Below are 18,808 nucleotides of genomic sequence, written 5' to 3'. Positions count from 1 at the left end.
GTGAGAGAGCACGCAGTGAACTTCCTTTTTTCAAGGAGACAGGAAGGTCACTGCAGCCAGTGATACAATGGATAAACCTGGCCAAGCTGTTTAAAACTAGCTGGGATGGAGCTTGGCCACCTGTGCTCTGCTCTTAATGTTTGTATGTTCGCTTTGTGTGTGAAAACAAACTTGTTGAAGGACTGCAAAATCTTCCCATTGAAGCTGCTCCTCAGTGCAAGTCTGTTTTTTGGGGAGCAGTGATGTAGATGTAAGAAATGTCTCTCCTTCAGGGTCTGTCAAGAAGCTATGCTGGCTCTAAATAGACTGCTGCTGCTGCACTCCTAATTTAGCTGTAGGGAGGCAAGTGACATGGTGATGCTCAAGAATGTCACTTTGCTTCTTGTGTGACCTATGAGATCAGAGGTTGTTAGGAGATACACAGTTACTCCTGCAGAAGGTGCTGCTGGATACAGGAGGTGGAAATCCTGTGGGATTGGGCAAGATGTCAAAACACAAGGGATGAAGGACCCTCTGGGAAGGTCTCTGGCTATAGGGAGTGAGTGAACACCTTGAACACCCTACAAAAGCTTTGTTTGTACCTGGAGTTTGGCAGCCGGTGCAAGATGCCTATGCCTCTGCCTGAAGCCCTTGCAATTATTATCTCTAAAGCTGCAATTTCATATAAGACACTTGTAATCAGGTGTTTAGTGGTCTCTTAGAGTGCAATATAAACAAGGCTTATATTTCAGCCCCTTCTGTTTGAATAGCTAGCCCTGAGAGCCTTTCTTCTGCTTGTTAAACTTTCGTCAGTCAGATGTTTGCAATATGAGATGCTTCACAGATGCCAGAAAGAGGCTGATGACATACTTTAGAAGACTGTTACTCCCAAAGGTAGTTCAAAAATGCCTGTTATTGTTATCGAATACTTTCCCTCAAACTCATCATCTCAAGCAACTCCATTAAGCTGATAGAACTGCAACAGCTGGCTGTGGGTTGCTTTGAGTGTACGTACAGGTTTTTTAACACTTTGCTTAGAAGGTTATTTCTACCTTTTTGCTTGAGAAATATTGGATCCTAGAAGTGGGAACAGTAAGTGCAGCTGGACCCTAAGTGCCAAAGCTGATCTGGGTGATTGTTTATAGCAAAGACAATTCAAGTCACAGTGGGAAGGAAATACAGTGGAAGGCAGCTTCACTTCTGCAGTTCTGGGGGTTGTAAAATAGGAGGGAGATTGGGTCCTGACAGGTTATGCTGCATGAAAGAGTTGTCTAACACAAAACCCAATGTCATGAATTCTTTAAATTTGTTGTACTGCAGTGAACACAAGCCAGTGCATCCCCTTCAGAATCTGTTGTGAAATCGTTTCATGCGTGTTCATTTTTGATTTGTCCTTGTGAATGTTACATACAGGTAACGACTGATTACGTTCTTTTATTAATTCTTATTGTGTTTAAGTGAGTTGGCAGGGACAAAGGAAATTGCTTAGATTTAAATTGCAAGCTTTTGGGGGCTTAGTATTTGTATAGCAGTTTTAAAAGATATCATCTCCTAGTTTCAATGCTGTTCCCTGCAATGAGTGTGCAGGTTTCTTATTACAGTAAAATCATCTTGAGATAATTGGGGGATGTGAGAATCAAGGCATCTGGGAATGTGGCTGTGGCTATCTAACCTTTCCCTTGTTGGATGTGTCTCCCAAAGGATGGGAAGTAATGTAGTGTTAATAGCCTCCTGCCAGTGCCTTTCCTCCTTCTTCCTGAGTTGAATGTCAGTTTAACACAGCCTTTATAAGGGTACCTTGGAGTGGGGGGCTGTTCTACGTTTAATAATGTCATAATAACCAGCCTGAGAGGTGTGAGGTTGGAGTGTCGCATTTGTGCCTGCTGCTGTTGGAGATACCTGTCTCCCATTTGTGGTTTTTATGATCTGAAAGGAATTGAGACTCTCAGTCTCTTGTAAAATTAGATGGAGCTTATGTTTCTTCAGAGCATCACTGTAATCTCTGCCATTTTCTCTTTGCATCTCTTTTTCCTTTTTCTTTTCTGTTTTTTTTTCTTTTCTGTTTTTTAACCTTCTTGCAGTTCCCATTTTGTTGCCATTATGGAAGCAGAATTTTTATCTATCCTTTTCAAAGGTGCAATTTCTACAAAGATTTGTCTAGTGTTTTTATAATTTTAGCAGTAATTAAAAAACCATAATCAACTCTGTCTGCTGTGGGTTTTAACACTTAATACAAGTGTGCTGATAATCCTGGGTAGCATGTCTGCTTCTCTGTCTGAGGGTGGTGAATGCTAAAAAGCACCTTGCCCCCACTCCCAGCGCATGTCATTTAGCAGATCTGCTTGCTTCACAGTAGAGTTCAAAACTGACATTCCTCAATTCCTAATCAACTTGACAAGTCCCACAGTCCTGTACTTTCAAAAGGAAGGAGAAACCTGAAGACACAGCACAGTTGTGAACCCTCGCTCTTGTGGTCTGCTGCTGGGAGGAGGAGCAGTGTGTTTGCTGCAGAGGGATTAAACAGCTGAAGAAAATAGTCCAGTAGAAAGTGACAGCGGCAGCTCCTGAGAGAAGACGACATCTGCCAGGAGGAATGTGTTGTTGGCAGCTTCAGGCACTGAGGATTTTTTTTCCCTCTGGCACAAACCTGCTTTTCCTGTCAGCCTTTGCTCAGTAATGAGGATGGTAATTGTTATTTATTGGACAAGGATTTCAGCAGTCACAAGTGATTTTGAGAGACTTAGTCTTGGGTTTTCAGAAAGTGATGCACACTCTCCTCTCAAAAAAAACCAAACCACCCTGTGTCCTCCTGTCACGGATTTTTAAGCTGAATGTCCTCCAAATCAAGGTGTCTCAACTCACTTCATTTTGGAAATCAGTTACTACAGGTGAATTTCTAAAGAGCAAGTGATGGCTAAGTCTGTTTCTAATAATGTCTCTGGAACCACAAAAACATGTGTTATGCTGTACATTGTGTGTTGCATGATTAGGATTTAAACTAAAGAGGAAAAGATCCTAATGGGAAACGGTGGTAAGAGGAGGACACAAGCAGACACAAATACAGGCAGGCAGTCTGGTAAGTGGGTTCAAGGCATAGGAAGAGCTAGGAAAATGTGTAAACACAGAATTTTGGTACCTTGTACCTTGAAATGTTATCATCTGCAAATACTGGGATGTTGAATTGATGGGAACAGTTAAACAAGGGTCTGGCACAACATTTTCTGTTCTGAGTTTTGGGAGCAATTCAAGTCTGCACAGTGGCCAGATCATGGGTCCTGAATCCCCATCCCATGAGACAGAAGAAGATGCTCGACCCCTCTGGAAAGCAAAGATATGGGGAATTTCATTACTTCCAGTTCACTTTAAGAAGCTCCCAGTTCAGTTTGTTTTCCAGTTCCCTGTTCCAGGGTTTGAAAAGTCTTCTAGTATGCCTGTTTTTTTTCTTAATTCATTTAGTCCCAGCTGGAGGATGGTGCTTTTCACCTTTCTATGGCCATTGCAAACTGCCAGTTGGATTTTTGTGTGTTGTCTTTTCTTCCAGCCCTAAATTTGTGCCCATGAAAGCCTTCTAGCCCTGTGTCATATCTAAAGGTTGTGTCCAGTGATTTAGCTGGAGCTGAAGAAAATGTGCCCAACAGCTATCGGGCTCTTGGGGTGCCTGACCTGCTGTAGAACAGATGGCCAAGAGATCCTTGCTGTTTTTAACAGCTCTCTGAGACTCTTGGCCAGTCTTTGTGGTACCCTTAACTGTAGCTCAGTTTTCACAAAGGCAAATGACCTTTGCAGCAGTTAAGTAAAGCATCTCAAACTTTCATGGTCCTTTTAAGGAGCTAGTGACAGTTTCTGTGCTGGTGGGCTGTGCATTCCTTGGGTTCATACGGCATGGCCTTGCATGTGTGCAAAGGACATCCAAACAAATACTCAGCCTAGTTCTTTGTGACCTACCTTCACACAGCACATCTCCTGCAAGCTTCCAGGGCTGGACATTGCTGGCTGGGAGCAGTAAGGTTTTCTGCCCAACTTTCCCCCTCTGGCTGAACTGGCAGGTCTGGCCAGAGGCAAGATGAGAATTCTGCAAAGGCTAAAGGGCCGGCAGCTATCTGAGACATGGGATGCTACCTTCTTCCTGATCACTGTGAATCCAGCCAGAGCTCATGTTCGTGCCGTGGCAATACTTTCCCGACTCTGAAGTACAGGGAATAATCAATGGCAGAGCATGATGATAATTGTTTAATCAGGTGAGAAATTATTCACATGTTTCTTCATCTGAGAAATGAAGTGCTTCTGTGAAGACCTTTCATTTCCCAGACTCTCTTTCACAAGACTCAGAAGGACATAATATTGTAGCTGTGGATTTAATTTTGCATTGCTTTGTTCTATATTTGTGTATTTGGAGTTTTAGGTACTGATTTCTTCCTCAGTATCTTTTGAGCATTTTCTAAGTGCAGTAAAAATGCTCCTCTTTGTAGTGTTGATGCCATGAAGATTTTTTGCCTTTTCTTTTATAGCCCTATTATACCTTTTTTACAACTTCTGTATTCTTAGTGCTTTTTGCCTACATTCTTGGACTTGTTTGTCAAGCTAAGAGACTAAACGTTTTAGAAGCTTTGTAGCTAGGGATCAGTGTGCCCCAGACCCCAAGGTCCTCTCCAGAACACATTCTGTAAACCAAGATAGAACCATCCAGGGGAAGGTTCCTTGGGGAGGGGGTCTCACTTGAGCCTCTCATTGGGGAATCTTTGATAGATATGCTAATTAGTAAGATCTATAATGTTATACTCGATCTTTTGGGGGAGGGCATTTGGCGTGGTGCATTTCGATGCATATGACCTGGACGTGTGCACCTAAGGATCCTTAAAATAAATACCAAGGTAAAATCCCTTTTTCCCTTCTAACCGTGTATGACTCTTGATTTTAAGACCAGGAAAAGGCCAGTTGCTGGCGACCATGAAGGGACCCTAAAGACCTTGAAACTCGCAGTCTTGGGTTGGAACACATCTTGCTTTGCCCCTCTCTTTGCCGGCAAATTACAGAGGGGCTGGAGCCACAGTCTAAGACTGTGACCAGGACTTCAGGACCCAGCATGGAAAGGCAGAAGCATGGAAAGAGAGGTGAGTGAAAAGGGGATCGATATTATCGAGATTGCACTAGCACTAGGGAAGGAGATCTCAGAGGGGGTTGGAAAGATTGGGGCACAGAAGCCCACAAAAGGGGAAAGCTTAAACTTTTTCCTGCAAAGTGTGGAAAGGAGGGGATGCCCTCCGTGGAGTCCACAGGAGCCCAGAGGCTGCACCCTACACAGCCGCAGGAGTGGCTCAGAGGTTGGTTGGTTGGTTGGTTGGGATGTTGGGAAACTGTGGGTTTGAATCCTGTTGAGACCAGATTTTCACGCGTGCACATTTACTGTTTGCTGAAACTAGTTGCTTTTTAGTATTTTAAAGTGCTGTTCTGAAGTGTTTGTGTAGTAACCTAGATAAACTGCCCGGGAAGTTGGAATTCCGAGGCCAGATTGCAGGCTGAATTCTGGAGTTAAAAGCTTCCCTCTGGCAGAGTTTTTCTGTCTGTGAGCAAACATGGGTGGTGTTTTTTCAGATGAAAATGAAAAAATCCCTTCTAACAGCCCATTGGAATTGATAATAAAACACTGGAGATGGCTGACAGGGCGAAAAACTACTTTGGACAGCTGAGAATTGATCAGACTGTCCACACGGGTTTGGCTGACTTTAAAATTAAGTCAAGGAAATCGTCCTCGCTATGGGAGTTTGGAAAGTGACATCATTACTGACCTGATGGTAGAATTGAGATCATTACGTAGGTTTGATGAGCTAAGATATGCAGAACTTTTTACTGTGTATCTGAACAGGGAAGAAGCATATGTAGTAGACAAAAGTAATATGGAAATGACTTTGGGGAGGAGAAAGGGAAAGAAAAAGCCGCAACAAGCTAGCTTGTATAATAATACGGACAGAGAAATCGATATGACAGATCTAGATATCATGGCCCCCCAGCTTTGCGCGATGGGGAGGGGTCTCCCCACCCTGTTCAACCACCGGGGCAGCCCGCACAGGTGGGGGTGGGGGCGGGAGGTGGAGGGACAGTGGCTCCGCCGTCGCCGCCGTCGCCTCCCCTGTCTCCGCCACTGTCCGAGCGGGGGCAGGGGAGGGAGCGAGCGGCCAGCTCCAAGTCAGAGGAGAGGCGTGGAGCCTCCCCCGCCCCAGCTTCGTCAGGGGCGGCGGGCGGGCACAGAGGTGGGAGAGATGCAGGTATGCCACCACCCCCTGACAGCTCCAGAGGCAGAGACGGGGAAGGGGGAGGGGAAGGGGCAGGCTGGCCGCCTTTCCCCGAGTACCCTGAACACAGAAGTGAAGGCAGAAATGGACACGGGCAATTGCGGCGGCATTCCCCGGTACGGAGAACCGCAAGTTTCCAAGCCAGAGACAGGAGGAGCCGCTCGCTCTCCCCACCCTGCGGCGCGGCCAACATTAAAGCTGAGGGCAGACGGGATGGCCCCGACCCAGGCGGCTCTTGCAGAACTAGGGACGGGAGCACCTGCTTGCAGCCCCTGCCTCCCTACCCCTCCACTGCCGCAAAAAGCAAGACAGTTCTTCATCAACATTTGGCTGGAACAATCTTTAAAACCAATGAAGCAATTTCAATCAAAAGCGAATGGGATGATTCTGATGCAGATGGTTCTCACGAGGAGGGTGGTAGAAGAAGGGGCAGGATAGCCCGAGATGCTATGAAAGCAGTCAGTCCCGTCGCTAAACACACAAGGTCCAAAACAGATAAAGGGGGGGAGGAAGAACTTGCGTTAGAAGCACCTCTGAGACAGGCTGTAGGAAATCAATGAGTGATTTATATAAAGACACCGTTTTCCCTCGGAGAATTACAGCAGTGGAAAAACTCAATTTGGAAGTACAGGGACAACCCGGAGAGAGTAGCTATGTGTGTAGAAATGGCCATAAAATCCCAAAATCCAGATTGGGGTGATCGAAATGTTATGCTAGATGAATTATTGGATAAAACAGAGAGAGAAATGGTCAGATAGCTATATAGCTATATCTGCTATAGAAACTCAAATTGCAACTGGGAGTCTCCAAGGGTCAGTTAATGATATCTATCCCCTAGCAAACCCTGGCTGGGATCCCAATGTCCCAGAACAGATGGAAAAGCTGAAGCGATACCAAAAATGGGTGGTTGTTGAGTTAATATCATATTCTGTGTTAAATACTTGAAAAGGTAAACTGAGTCAAGACACTGTGGATGTGATTGGAGCTACAGGGGTAAGTGAAACAAGACCTTTTCTCCAACCTTTAAAATTTAAATTGGGAAAACACTGGGTTACTCACCAGTTCCTGTATATGCCAAATTCCCCAATGCCATTGTTAGGCAGAGATTTACTGGAAAAACTGGAAGCAGAAATTAAGTTTTCCAAGGAGGGGGGAGTGAAAGTTAGAATCCCAGAATCTAAAATTATTGAAGCAGCTGCTATACTTGTACAGGAATGCCATGGAAAAATTCCCAAGGAAGTTGAAGAGGCTGTCATTCAAATAGTGTGGGCAATGATTCTCCTGGGAGATCCAAAAAAGCTGAACCTGTGAGTATTACACTCAAAGCAGGGGCTACATCAGTAAGGCAAAGACAATATCCTCTGAAATTAGAAGCTCGCAAGGGATTAGTACCTGTGATTGAAAAGTTTCTCAAATTTGGGTTGTTAGTGGAATGTGAATCCAGGTACAACACACCAATCTTGCCAGTAAAGAAAGCTGATGGTAAAAGCTACAGGTTGGTACAGGATTTGAGAGTAATCTACAAGATTAACAGAGGACATACACCCAGTGGTAGAGAATCCTTACACACTTTTGACAACACTAACAAATGAATTAGGGTGGTTCACTGTTTTAGATCTCAAGGATGCCTTTTTCTGCATTCCTGTGCATAAGAATATCCAAGAACTTTTTGCTTTTGAGTGGGAGAATCCTGAAACAGGGAGAAAGACTCAGCTCACCTGGACAGTTTTACCACAAGGATTCAAAACCAGCCCAACCATATTCGGAAACCAGCTGGCAAAGGAGCTTGAGGACTGGAGGAAACAAGAACCAGGAGGAGCGGTTCTCCAGTATGTTGATGACATCTTGATAGCAGCCAAGACACGAGATGACTGCATCGAGCTCACTGTAAGTCTGTTGAACTTTTTGGGCCAAAGTGGGTATCAGGTCTCGAAAGAGAAGGCACAGGTTGCCAGGGAAACAGTAATATACCTGGGCCTGGAAATTTTCCGTGGACATCGACAACTCAGCAGAGAGCGGAAGGAAGCCATCTTTCGACTTCCAGAGCCCCATACCGTAAGGGAGATGCAGGCCTTCCTGGGAATGGTAGGTTGGTGTCGCCTATGGATATCAAACTACGGTATATTGGTAAGACCTTTATATGAGGTCCTTAAAGCAGCTGAAAAAAGGACAATCATGTGGACAGAGAATGCCAGGGCTGCATTTAAACAGCTGAAACACTCCTTGATGTCAGCCCCAGCTCTGGGGCTGCCTCACTTGACTAAACCTTTTGAACTCTTTACACATGAACGACTGAATGTTGCTCTGGGGGTACTGGCACAGCACCTTGGAGACCAGCGAAGAGCTGTGGCCTGTTTCTCAACACAACCAGACAATGTAGCCCAGGGTTGGCCAGGATGCTTGAAAGCTGTGGCAGCAACAGTCCTTCTGATACAGGAGGCCCGTAAATTCACCCTTGGGCAGCACATTGTCGTGTATGTACCCCATGCAGTGATAAATGTGCTGGAGCAAAAGGGGGGACACTGGCTCTCCCCTAGCAGAATGCTCAAATACCAAACTGTGTTATTAGAACAGGATGATGTTACTCTAAAGACAACTTCTGTGGTAAACCCTGCGATATTTTTATCATCCACATTACTTGACAGTGTGCCTGAGCATGATTGTTTGCAGACAATAGAGGAAACTTATTCCAGCAGACCAGACCTGAAAGATGTTCCTTTGAAGGATCCAGACTGGGAATTGTACACTGATGGAAGCAGCTTCATGAGAAACGGTAGGAGGATGACCGGTTACGCTGTAACCACCTCAGATAAAATCATTGCGGCAAAAGCCTTGCCTCCAGAGGAATCATCTCAGAAAGCTGAACTCATTGCACTAACGAGAGCTCTAGAACTGAGTGAGGGGAAGAAGGTGAACATATGGACTGATTCCAAATATGCCTTCAGTGTTGTGCATGCCCACGGAGCTATTTGGAAGGAACGTGGCCTGCTGACTGCTCAAGGTAATGAGGTTAAACATGCTAAACAGATTCTTGCACTTGTACAGAACATTTGGAAGCCTACAGAAGTGGCTATCATGCATTGCAAGGGTCATCAAAAAGGGAAAACAGCTCCTGAACTGGGAAATCGTTTTGCTGACAAAACAGCAAGGGGGATTGCAGAAAAAGGCATTTTTGCAGTGGTACCACAGAAGGAGATAGATTTGTCATCATTTACCCCAAAATACGATCAGAGAGATCACAAATTAATAAAGTTCCTTAAGGCTGAAATCAAAGAAGGTGGGTGGGCTGTTACCCCAGTAGGACAAGTCGTAGTTCCACCCCTGATCCTTTGGGAAATAGCCCAACGAGAGCATGAAAGTACCCATTGGGGAACAGAAAATCTCTTAAAACATTTGAGGAAAGTAGTGATAGGGAGAGGGATGACTGATATTGTACAATCTGTAACAAGCAAGTGTGAAACCTGCTGTAAAAACAACCCTGACACAAGCAAGAGAGTTGTGTTAGGAATGACAAAAACAGGAGATCTCCTGGGAGATTATTGGCAAATAGATTTTGCTGAGATGCCATGCAAAAAGGGATGCAGGTATATACTGGTACTGGTTGACACCATCGGTGGATGGCCTGAGGCTTTCCCCTGTCGCACCAACACAGCAAAAGAAGTAGTGAGAGCTTTGCTCAATCATATAATACCAAGATTTGGGGTTCCTTTGGGAATGTCATCAGATAGGGGACCACATTTTATTGCAACAAAGTGGTTGGGGAAGTTAGCAGGATTTTGGGACTTACCTGGGACCTGCACACACCATACAGGCCCCAGGCAAGTGGCAAAGTTGAACACATGAACGGGACCCTCAAAACCCAGATTTGCAAGATTTGTCAAGAGACATCCATGACATGGGTTCAAGCCCTGCCTCTAGCCTTGCTGAGAGTCCGCACACAGCCAAGGAGAAGGGACAACATCAGTCCCTATGAAATATTATATGGCAGGCCATACCAGGTTCCACATATCCCAGGGGAAATTCATATGAGAGGTAAAAATGATTTGCAGAAATATTTAATGGCTCTGAGTTCCCCTTTGCAGAAGCTCCAGAGATTCGTCGTGTTATCCAAACCAATAGGATTGGACACAGCTGCTCATCCATTCCAGCCTGGAGACTGGGTCTACATCAAGTGCTGGGACAGCGACCCCTTGCAAGCCAAGTGGAAGGGACCATTCCAAGGTTTGCTGACCACTTTTACTGCGGTCAAGGTTGCTGGCAAGGGACCCCGGATTCACTACTCCAGGGTGAAGAAAGCTTCTGCTCCCGAAATCACCAAGAAGACAGAGATACAAATCAGAAAGATGCAGTTTAAACTGTTTTTTGTGTGTTTGCTGTTTGCCCAACTGGTAACCATGGTTCAGGGTTTACCCCATGAATTGCATAAGACTGTCATCTAAAATGTGTCCAAGGTTCTTACGTGGACCAAAGTGGGAGAATTAAGAAAGATTTGGATGAAATTTGGAAGGGAACTCAAATTCTACATGAAGTAGCTTCTAGAAATAACATCTTAAATTTTGATCATATTTTTGATACCCTCACCTTATGGTTACCAAACTGGGCCTGGGTAAAAGAATATTCATAATAGCTGTAATTGTAGTTATTATCTGTGTAACAGCGTGTGGAGCAGCCAGTTGTGTAAACCGGTTCTGTGGGTAAAGAATAGAGTAGAGACTAGACAATGTAGAGTTTTGTTAGTCTCTAAAATGGGGGAAATGATGCCATGAAGATTTTTTGCCTTTTCTTTTATAGCCCTATTATACTTTTTTTACAACTTCTGTACTCCTAGTGCTTTTTGCCTGCATTCTTGGACTTGTTTGTCAAGCTAAGAGACTAAACATTTTAGAAGCTTTGTAGCTAGGGATCAGTGTGCCCCAGACCCCAAGGTCCTCTCCAGAACACATTCTGTAAACCAAGATAGAACCATCCAGGGGAAGGTTCCTTGGGGAGGGGGTCTCACTTGAGCCTCTCATTGGGGAATCTTTGATAGATATGCTAATTAGTAAGATCTATAATGTTATACTCGATCTTTTGGGGGAGGGCATTTGGCGTGGTGCATTTCGATGCATATGACCTGGACGTGTGCACCTAAGGATCCTTAAAATAAATACCAAGGTAAAATCCCTTTTTCCCTTCTAACCGTGTATGACTCTTGATTTTAAGACCAGGAAAAGGCATCAGTGTGACTAATGCGGAAGAAGCATTGTCAGATTTCAAGCTCTAACTGGGGTCCCTCTGTGATGTGCCATGCCAAGAAATAATGAGAAACTCTGCATCAGAGATGCTGGAAAATGAGCAAAAGAAGTGAGAAAAAACCATAGCAGAGAGCAGCCAAATGACTCATTGGAACAGCTTCAGCTTGGCTTTTCTGCTCAGTTGCAGACTGAGGAAGGAGACTTGTCTGCTGAGTCCAAGGCAATGCTGTCTCATCTGGGAACCTTTCAGACCACCTCCAGACCTGCTCTCTTTTGATAAAATGATGCTGTTTTGAGAATTGTCAGTGTTATGTAGAGATGTTATAAGCTTGAGTCTAACTTTTAGTGGGTTAGACCTCCAGCCACTCTAAGTGGATGGAAGCTTTCTCCTAATTCCTAGTGGAGTTCTCAAAGCTGCCTTCAAAAGGGTAGTGGGGGTACTGTCCTGAGCTGACTGGACAGAGGAAACAGTGGGAGCACATCTGGAAATGATGTGTCTGGATGGGGCTTTTGAGCAACCTGGTCTAGTGGAAGGTGTCCCTGTCCATGGCAGGAGGTTGGAACAATATAAGCTTTAAGGTCCCTTCCAACCCAAACCATCCTGGGATTTGGTGACCTTCCTCTCAGACCAGAAGTGGTGGCAGGATGGCATGTGAAACTTCCATCAGCTGAACTTATTAAAGGATGCAGCTCTGCATGGACAGAGCATGAACTGTTTATAGTTGAAAATGTGTTGAGGCTAGTAATGTAGTAGGGTTTTCTTTTTTCCAAATGGTGCAGTTCATTGGGGAATTTATCTGTCATTTACCTAAGGAAGATCCAAGCTGCATGTGGATCATTAAAGAGTTTTGTTCAGGTATATCTAATCCATTTTCTAACTGAATAGTTTGACTGCAACCTCCATACTCTGAGTAATGTGATTCACTCTTCTCGGCCTGGTTTCCTAAGAAGGTGAGGCTCTAGTATTTGCCTTGCTTGTTCATATTTCTGCATTCTTTCAGTGATATCTTTTACTTTTTTTTTTTTTACTCTAATTCCAGCAAAATTAGAAAGAAGGAGGGAAATTTGTAGGAAGGTGACTGCCTTCTTTATAGGTTTTGTGAAAATTGCAGCTGGGAAGAGTCCCAAATCAGGTCCTCTTGCAGTAAAATACCTATCATATTTAAAGCAGGAAAATCAAGAAGAGGATGTCAGACCATATTTCTGTTATTACAGAGAAAGTCTATTTTACCCTTGCTGACACCACCTGTCCCAAACTTGGGGTATAGGGAGTAAGTGCTAATATAATTCTCCTGGGGTTTACAAGGCAGTAATTGCACACTTGAATGCATAGACTGTTCAGTGGAAGGCTAAGTGATTTTTGGAATAAGCCAATGAGATTACTGCTGCTGAAAACCAGGGAATTGGGCCTACTGGCATTGTGAATATAATAAAAGAGAAGGGAAGATGATGAAAGATGATCGTTCTGTTTTAAAAAGGGTCTGCATGCTCCCAAACCCCAGTACTCATTTGGGATCCCTACATCAGACTGTCTTCTCCATATGCTTGTAGAGCATGGGGTCAGCCCTCCTGGAATGAGGTATTTCCCAGCCTTGGGGGTTATAAACACCTTGGAGTTTATCCCCTGTGATGATGAACCACCAGGGGTTCCAAAATGCTTCCACTGGCAACTTACCACTTCTGGTCTGGAGCCCAGCTTCTTGCAGATGAATTTTTCAGGCTTGCAAACATTAAGCACTGCAGTCTAATAGGATGGTGAGCATAATTCTGGGAACTGCTGTGCTGTATCTGGATGTGGCTGTCACCTAACTGCCACCTGCTGTAGCTGTCACTCAGGTGGGGTTTGTCCTCTTTCCCATGGTGATAAATGAGCTCTGAATTCTCAACAAGGGTATCCCTGGATGTGGGATATATTTCCGTCAAAGGTTGTATGTTATGGTGATTCTCTTGGAGTGTCGTAAAGTTTATTTCTGGAGGTATGTCTCTCTCTATTTTTCAGCCACTCATAAAAATCTGATCAATCCCTTCCTGTCCACTACTGGGGGTGTCAGGATGGAGGCGGAACACCTCATTTACAGAGAAAACTGTTCCAAAAGTCTTCTGGGAATAGGGGAAACCCCTGCAATTAAGGGGTGCTTTGTGTGTCCCCTGTGAGGAAGCTGTTTGGCATCACTGTGGTCTCCCCCTCACCACTTAGGGGTATCCTTGAAGAGGGGTATCTATAATTAAAGTTGGCAAAATGGTGGAAATATGATCGACTCCTCAGTCTCATAAAGGCCAGCATCCATTACGTGGAACATTTGCTCTTCCCTTGTATGCAGCTCTATACTACAGTGTAACTATTTAAGGGCCTGGCTCCAATGGGGTTTATGGAAAGCAAAATACTACCAGTGGATTAGATTACCGCCTGCAAATGCTGCAAATGCTGCAGCAAACTGCAACTGCTGCAAAATGAGCTTTTCACAAGGGCTACTTGACATGTGTCCTGCTAGCAAGAAATTCCCCGGCCATGAGTAGATGGAGTTAAATGGCTCCTCACAGTCTTGCTCTTTTTTCCCTTCCTAAGGCTCATGAGTTGTTTTTAGTGCTGCCTCTGTGCCTTCTCCATTTCTGTCTGTCTTCCTTGATGCAGGCTTCAAGGGTGGCCAGTCATTAGAGTATCTATTGTACTTTTTTGGCCAAATTTGTCATCTTTCACCCTCTGGGGTAAGTGAAGGCATTGCAGGGCATCTGAGAGTGCAGGGTGGCTGCAAGTTCTCCTGTCCAGAAAAGAGGGTGGCAAAAACAAATGGCTTTTCTGCCTCTGAAGTTGAGGGATACATGAAAGAGGACTTAATTTTCTCCTTTCCTTTCTGCTGGCACTCTTAGCATCCAGAATGTCCAAATACTGGGAATAGGGTTGTTCATGGGAGTTCCTGAACTTCCTCCTGGAAGTCCTGAGAGCTGAAGGAGGGTTCAGGTTTCCTTGTGATAAACTGGTTTTGCCTTCCCCCTTACACTGCATTTTGCCTTCTCCTTGCTGTGCTGCTGTAAACTGGATTTGTGAAATGATCCAAAGTAAAAGCTACCACCCTTCTACCCCAGAAGTGGCAGCATGGAGACAGAAACAAGTGGGTGACTGAGGTAGGGAGAGAGGTAAAACAGAAGTGTCTGCTGCAGAATGAAGAGGCAGGGACCACCATGCTAAGGGTGAAAGCTGGCTTGGGGAACACTTGGGAATACAAAACTTTGTGCGTGAGGCAATAGCAGACTGTCTTGAATCAGCATTTATATTGAGAATAGTTTTGTTCTGCTTTTCCCCAACAACTTTTGAGGGAGTGGGTTTGATGCTGACACAGGAAAAATCCTGCAGGATTCAGAGATATACTGGTCCTCTCTGGGTCTCAGAGCAGCCGTGCATTGCACCTGCCCAGGAGGCAGAGATCTTCATGCTCATCCTCTGCTTTGAAAGGTTAATTATGCCAGTGGGGTGGCACAAGGGTGAAGGGCAATGCTCATCCCCAGACTCCAGATACTATGTTTGCAGTAGTGCCCAGCAACCTTTACAGGCTTGCAGAGCACCACCCAAGCCAAGCAACATCACTTCTGCAGTAGCAACATCCCTGATCCTTGCTCCAGAGCTGGGAAGGAGCTCTCTGAAGCCCAGCTGGTATGTTGTGATATTTTGTAATCTTTTGCAAAGACAGTGAGTGTAGGAGGAATGTAAATACATTTGTCCTAAAGTGAGAGTGGTGGTGTATCTGTTTCCAGTTCATGGTAAGGGGATGTTTGATGAGTGCCATCCTCAGTCTTGGAAGAGTTTGCTTGTTCTTTCAAAAAAACCCAAACAAACAAACAAACAACTCCAACCCAAACAAATAAAAAATGAAAAATGAAACAACAAAAATCTGCCTGTCAGATATTGCTGGGATCCAACCAAGACTTGGTCTTAAGGTCAGGCACAAACAAGCTTATTAGATACACTTCAAATTTGACCAACTGTTCAAAGTTAAGTAATTCCCCCTGACTCCTACGTTCAGCTGTGGCAGAGGGGCTGGATCCTAAACTGCCCTCAATCAGTTTAAGTCCATGCAGCTCCAGAACTGGCCCACATAAAGGTAAAAAATACCTTTTGCCAAGGTCATTGAACTGTGCTTGGTAAGCTGAGAGGCACAGCTAGGGAGATGCTGCAGTATCCATTTACACCATTTGTGACACTGAATTTGGGGGTTTAAGTCTATGTTGGCCTGGGCTTATCTGCTTCCTGCTGCATTAAGAGTGAGTTTGCATGGTAACACTGCACCCCCGCTGTGGACAGAGATCCCCCTGAAAACCTGAAACAGCACATGGCTGAGACCCCCTCACTCCTTGAGGCCCAATTTGTCCCTGTCCTTCTCTGTCCTCATGCATGCCCAAAGCAGGGGGTTGCTTCCCAAGGCAATCAGCAGGTGAGGGAGACCAAGGTTGCTCTAGCCCTGTCGGGGAGAGAGATAGCACTGCAAGCCCATCTACAGGAACCATTTCAGCTCTACTAGGCTGGGTTTTTCCCTTGACAAATACCTCAGTGATGAGCCTTGGTACCCTTACACATGTGCCCAGTTGGATTTTCTTGATACTCTTGCCATTTTGGGATGTACCCAATCCCTATGGCATTCTAGGGGGAGGTATGTTTGGTGCAGGAGACTTCAAAGAGCCAAGGGCAACCTGTGGAAAAGGGAGTATTTGACTCTCTATTTACTGCATGTTGGGAGTGGTTGGTGGCAGGGCTTGAGCAATGTCTGTAAAGCCGACGTGGGTAGATAAAGTATTTTCACCCAGTATGTGGAGCATTTCCTTGATAACTTGCCTAAGGAGCATGAGTTGTCCTCCCCTATGGGGAACTTGGGTGGCTTCAGGCAGGACTGGGAAAGATTTTATTTATTCATATATTTATATATATAGATATATATTTTTTTTTTCCCCAGGGGTGTATATGACTCAGAGGCCACGCATTTTGGAAGGGCTTCTATGATTCTCACATCTGTCATCCCACACAGTACACAAATACAACCTCACTCGTGTGGGCTTTTTTGGTTTGAGTGACTTTCCCAGGAGCTGAATCCGAGCTCTCCCGAGGCAGGATTTAGCAGCTGAGGAGTGCGGGTATGCGCTTGAAGTGACAGAGTAGCTGCTGCTGACAGGCTGCACTGCCACCTGCTGGGGCCACCAGCACCCTTCTGTGAGGGGTCCCCAAGCTAGCAACCCTGCTGGGGTGAGCCTGGCTGGGGTCCAGCCTGTTTCCTCGGGTGCTTATTTTGAGCTGATCTGCTGCCTCCTGCTTTGCTGGAGTTTGTCTTCAGGCACTAATAGCATGCAAGTTGTAACTCCGAAGGTTTAAATTTCCTGGTCTGCATATTGGCCTTCAGGTTTCTTTCCTGGGTGCAGCTAAAGGAATGCAGGGGACACTTTGGCCAAGGGACTCAAGACATTCTGGGCAGGAACACGTGAGGAACCTGTGTTGTTCTTACCAATGTAAAAAAAAAAAAAAAAAAACGTAACTAAAAAAAAAACCCGAACAAAACTCTTGCTATGAATTAACTGTATATGCTGGGAACTGGCCTGGAGCAGGACTTGTGGTCTTGAACCCAGCCGCGTTTCCTTGGGTGTTGTCATCAGAAAACCCCACTCAGATTTGGCCAAGCTATTATAGTTGGGTGCAAAAATAATGGACAAAATAAAATAGGGGAAGATGGAAAGGTGAGACAGTGGTGCAGTGAGGTCTGGCTGGATAGCTTGTGAAAGCCAGCAGCTTTGGGGCCCCACTGGTTGCTTCTCCCAGATACTACATGTGGGATGTGCCACCCTTATTCTCTACCTGGCTCAGCTCCAAGCCTGCCAGATGGAAACAATGTCTGTTCTGGGGCAGGGGGATGAGCTGGGGTTTGTGGAGGCTGAGATCTCTTCTGCTGTGCTTTTTCCCTATTAACTCTAGGAGAGCATCTGCCATGCCACAAGCCAGCAGCCTACTCCAAAGTGGTTTCAAAGGGAAACCAGTGTGCATCAAATCACTGCAGTGGTAGTTCATGAATGGATTTATCAGCTCAGTGTGTCTGACTGCGAAGGCTACAGGGGCTGAGGACAGCTCATGGCAAGATTTTTTGGCAAAAACTTTAAATAATGTTAGCCATAGATTTAGTGTCAATGTTAATCACTGTTAGTGGGCATTTGGAAAGTTAGTATGTAGGAATGAGAAATGAAGTAATTTAGGCAGAGACAGCACTATCTGTTCTCTTGCACTATCTCTACGTCACCTCTTTGACAGCTGAGGCTGCTGTCAGCTCTTGAGAGTTGAAATCACATCAGGCTCTCAGGAGACATGCACACCTACAGATGGCATTTGGTTAACAGTATTTGGCATGTTTTTCATCTTGCTGATCACACTAGTATACACGAGGTGAACACAAACTGAGCCAGATGGTAAAGCATTCAAAATGTGTTTTTTACTTGTTTCTTGGGAATATAGGTTATATTTTTATTTTTGTTTTTTAAACAAACCACCACCATGGACAAACACAACCATCACAAAGTGTCAAATATCTACACTTGTGATAAAGTCCCTCTCAGGCAACTTGTTGAAATAGGTGCAGTTGTGTTTTCAAAGCTTGCTTTGGTCCTGCTCCCTCCCCTTGGCACAAAGGTGGGAGGAAGTGGGCAGCACCACACCAAACCCCTGTATGAGAAAGGAAGGGTAAGCATTGAAACTGCACTATGCTGGTTACTCATCCTCGTTGCTGGACCCCCTTCCTCAAGACCTTTACCACAAACTTTAATAGAAACTATGGAAAACCAGGTTGTGTAGGACCTCAAGCAACTTAATATATGCTTGTGCTGGAGGGTGGGATCACCTTTATCCGTACCACTCCTGACAGCTTGGTCTTCAAGCCTGTACTGCTGGACAGCCCTGTTCCTCCTTTCATTAAGCAGGAGGGTACTTTCCTGGGAGGATCCACCTCTTCCTTTTGGTGGCCAGCACTGTGCACAGGTGTATTTTGGTGCAATTAACAGTAACTGTGGTCTCCAATGGAAGCCACAGAGGGAGGATGCAGCCTTGGATGGAGACAGCAGTGCAAAATGATGCCCTGGGATTAAAGAACAGCCTGCAAGGGAAAGCCCAGGACTGGCCCTGATGGACTGGAGATGAGGGAAAACTATGAAATACTCTTAACACTCAGAGTGGCTGGAAGGCCACTGAGCCTCCAGGAGCTGCCAGCACAGCTGTTGTGGCATATGTTGATCTCTTCAGACATGAATCCCGGTTATAAAGCAAGGGGTAAAAATAACCCAAAG

The 18,808-nt window shown here is 45.1% G+C and overlaps 1 protein-coding gene across 3 annotated transcripts in view; it reads left to right on the top strand.

Annotated features, from left to right (window-relative positions):
* Positions 1 to 11,095, top strand: part of LOC125328865 — a 43,863-nt gene extending 32,768 nt beyond the window's left edge. The window contains exons 4-6 of one of the 3 annotated variants that reach the window (XR_007204909.1): positions 4,899 to 5,090; positions 7,482 to 7,576; positions 10,352 to 11,095. Coding sequence is in view for 1 of the 3 variants with exons in the window: in XM_048310045.1 (XP_048166002.1) it covers positions 8,334 to 9,270; positions 10,352 to 10,623 (1,209 nt within the window). In the remaining 2 variants the exon portion in view is untranslated. The other 2 variants (XR_007204910.1, XM_048310045.1) reach the window with 2 other exon arrangements.
* The last annotated feature ends 7,713 nt before the right edge of the window (positions 11,096 to 18,808 follow it).

This window comes from Corvus hawaiiensis, chromosome 7 (genome assembly GCF_020740725.1).
Source record: "Corvus hawaiiensis isolate bCorHaw1 chromosome 7, bCorHaw1.pri.cur, whole genome shotgun sequence".
Lineage (NCBI taxonomy): Eukaryota > Metazoa > Chordata > Aves > Passeriformes > Corvidae > Corvus > Corvus hawaiiensis.
Note: the sequence above shows the minus strand (reverse complement) of the source record. Positions and strands in the feature narration are given on the sequence as shown.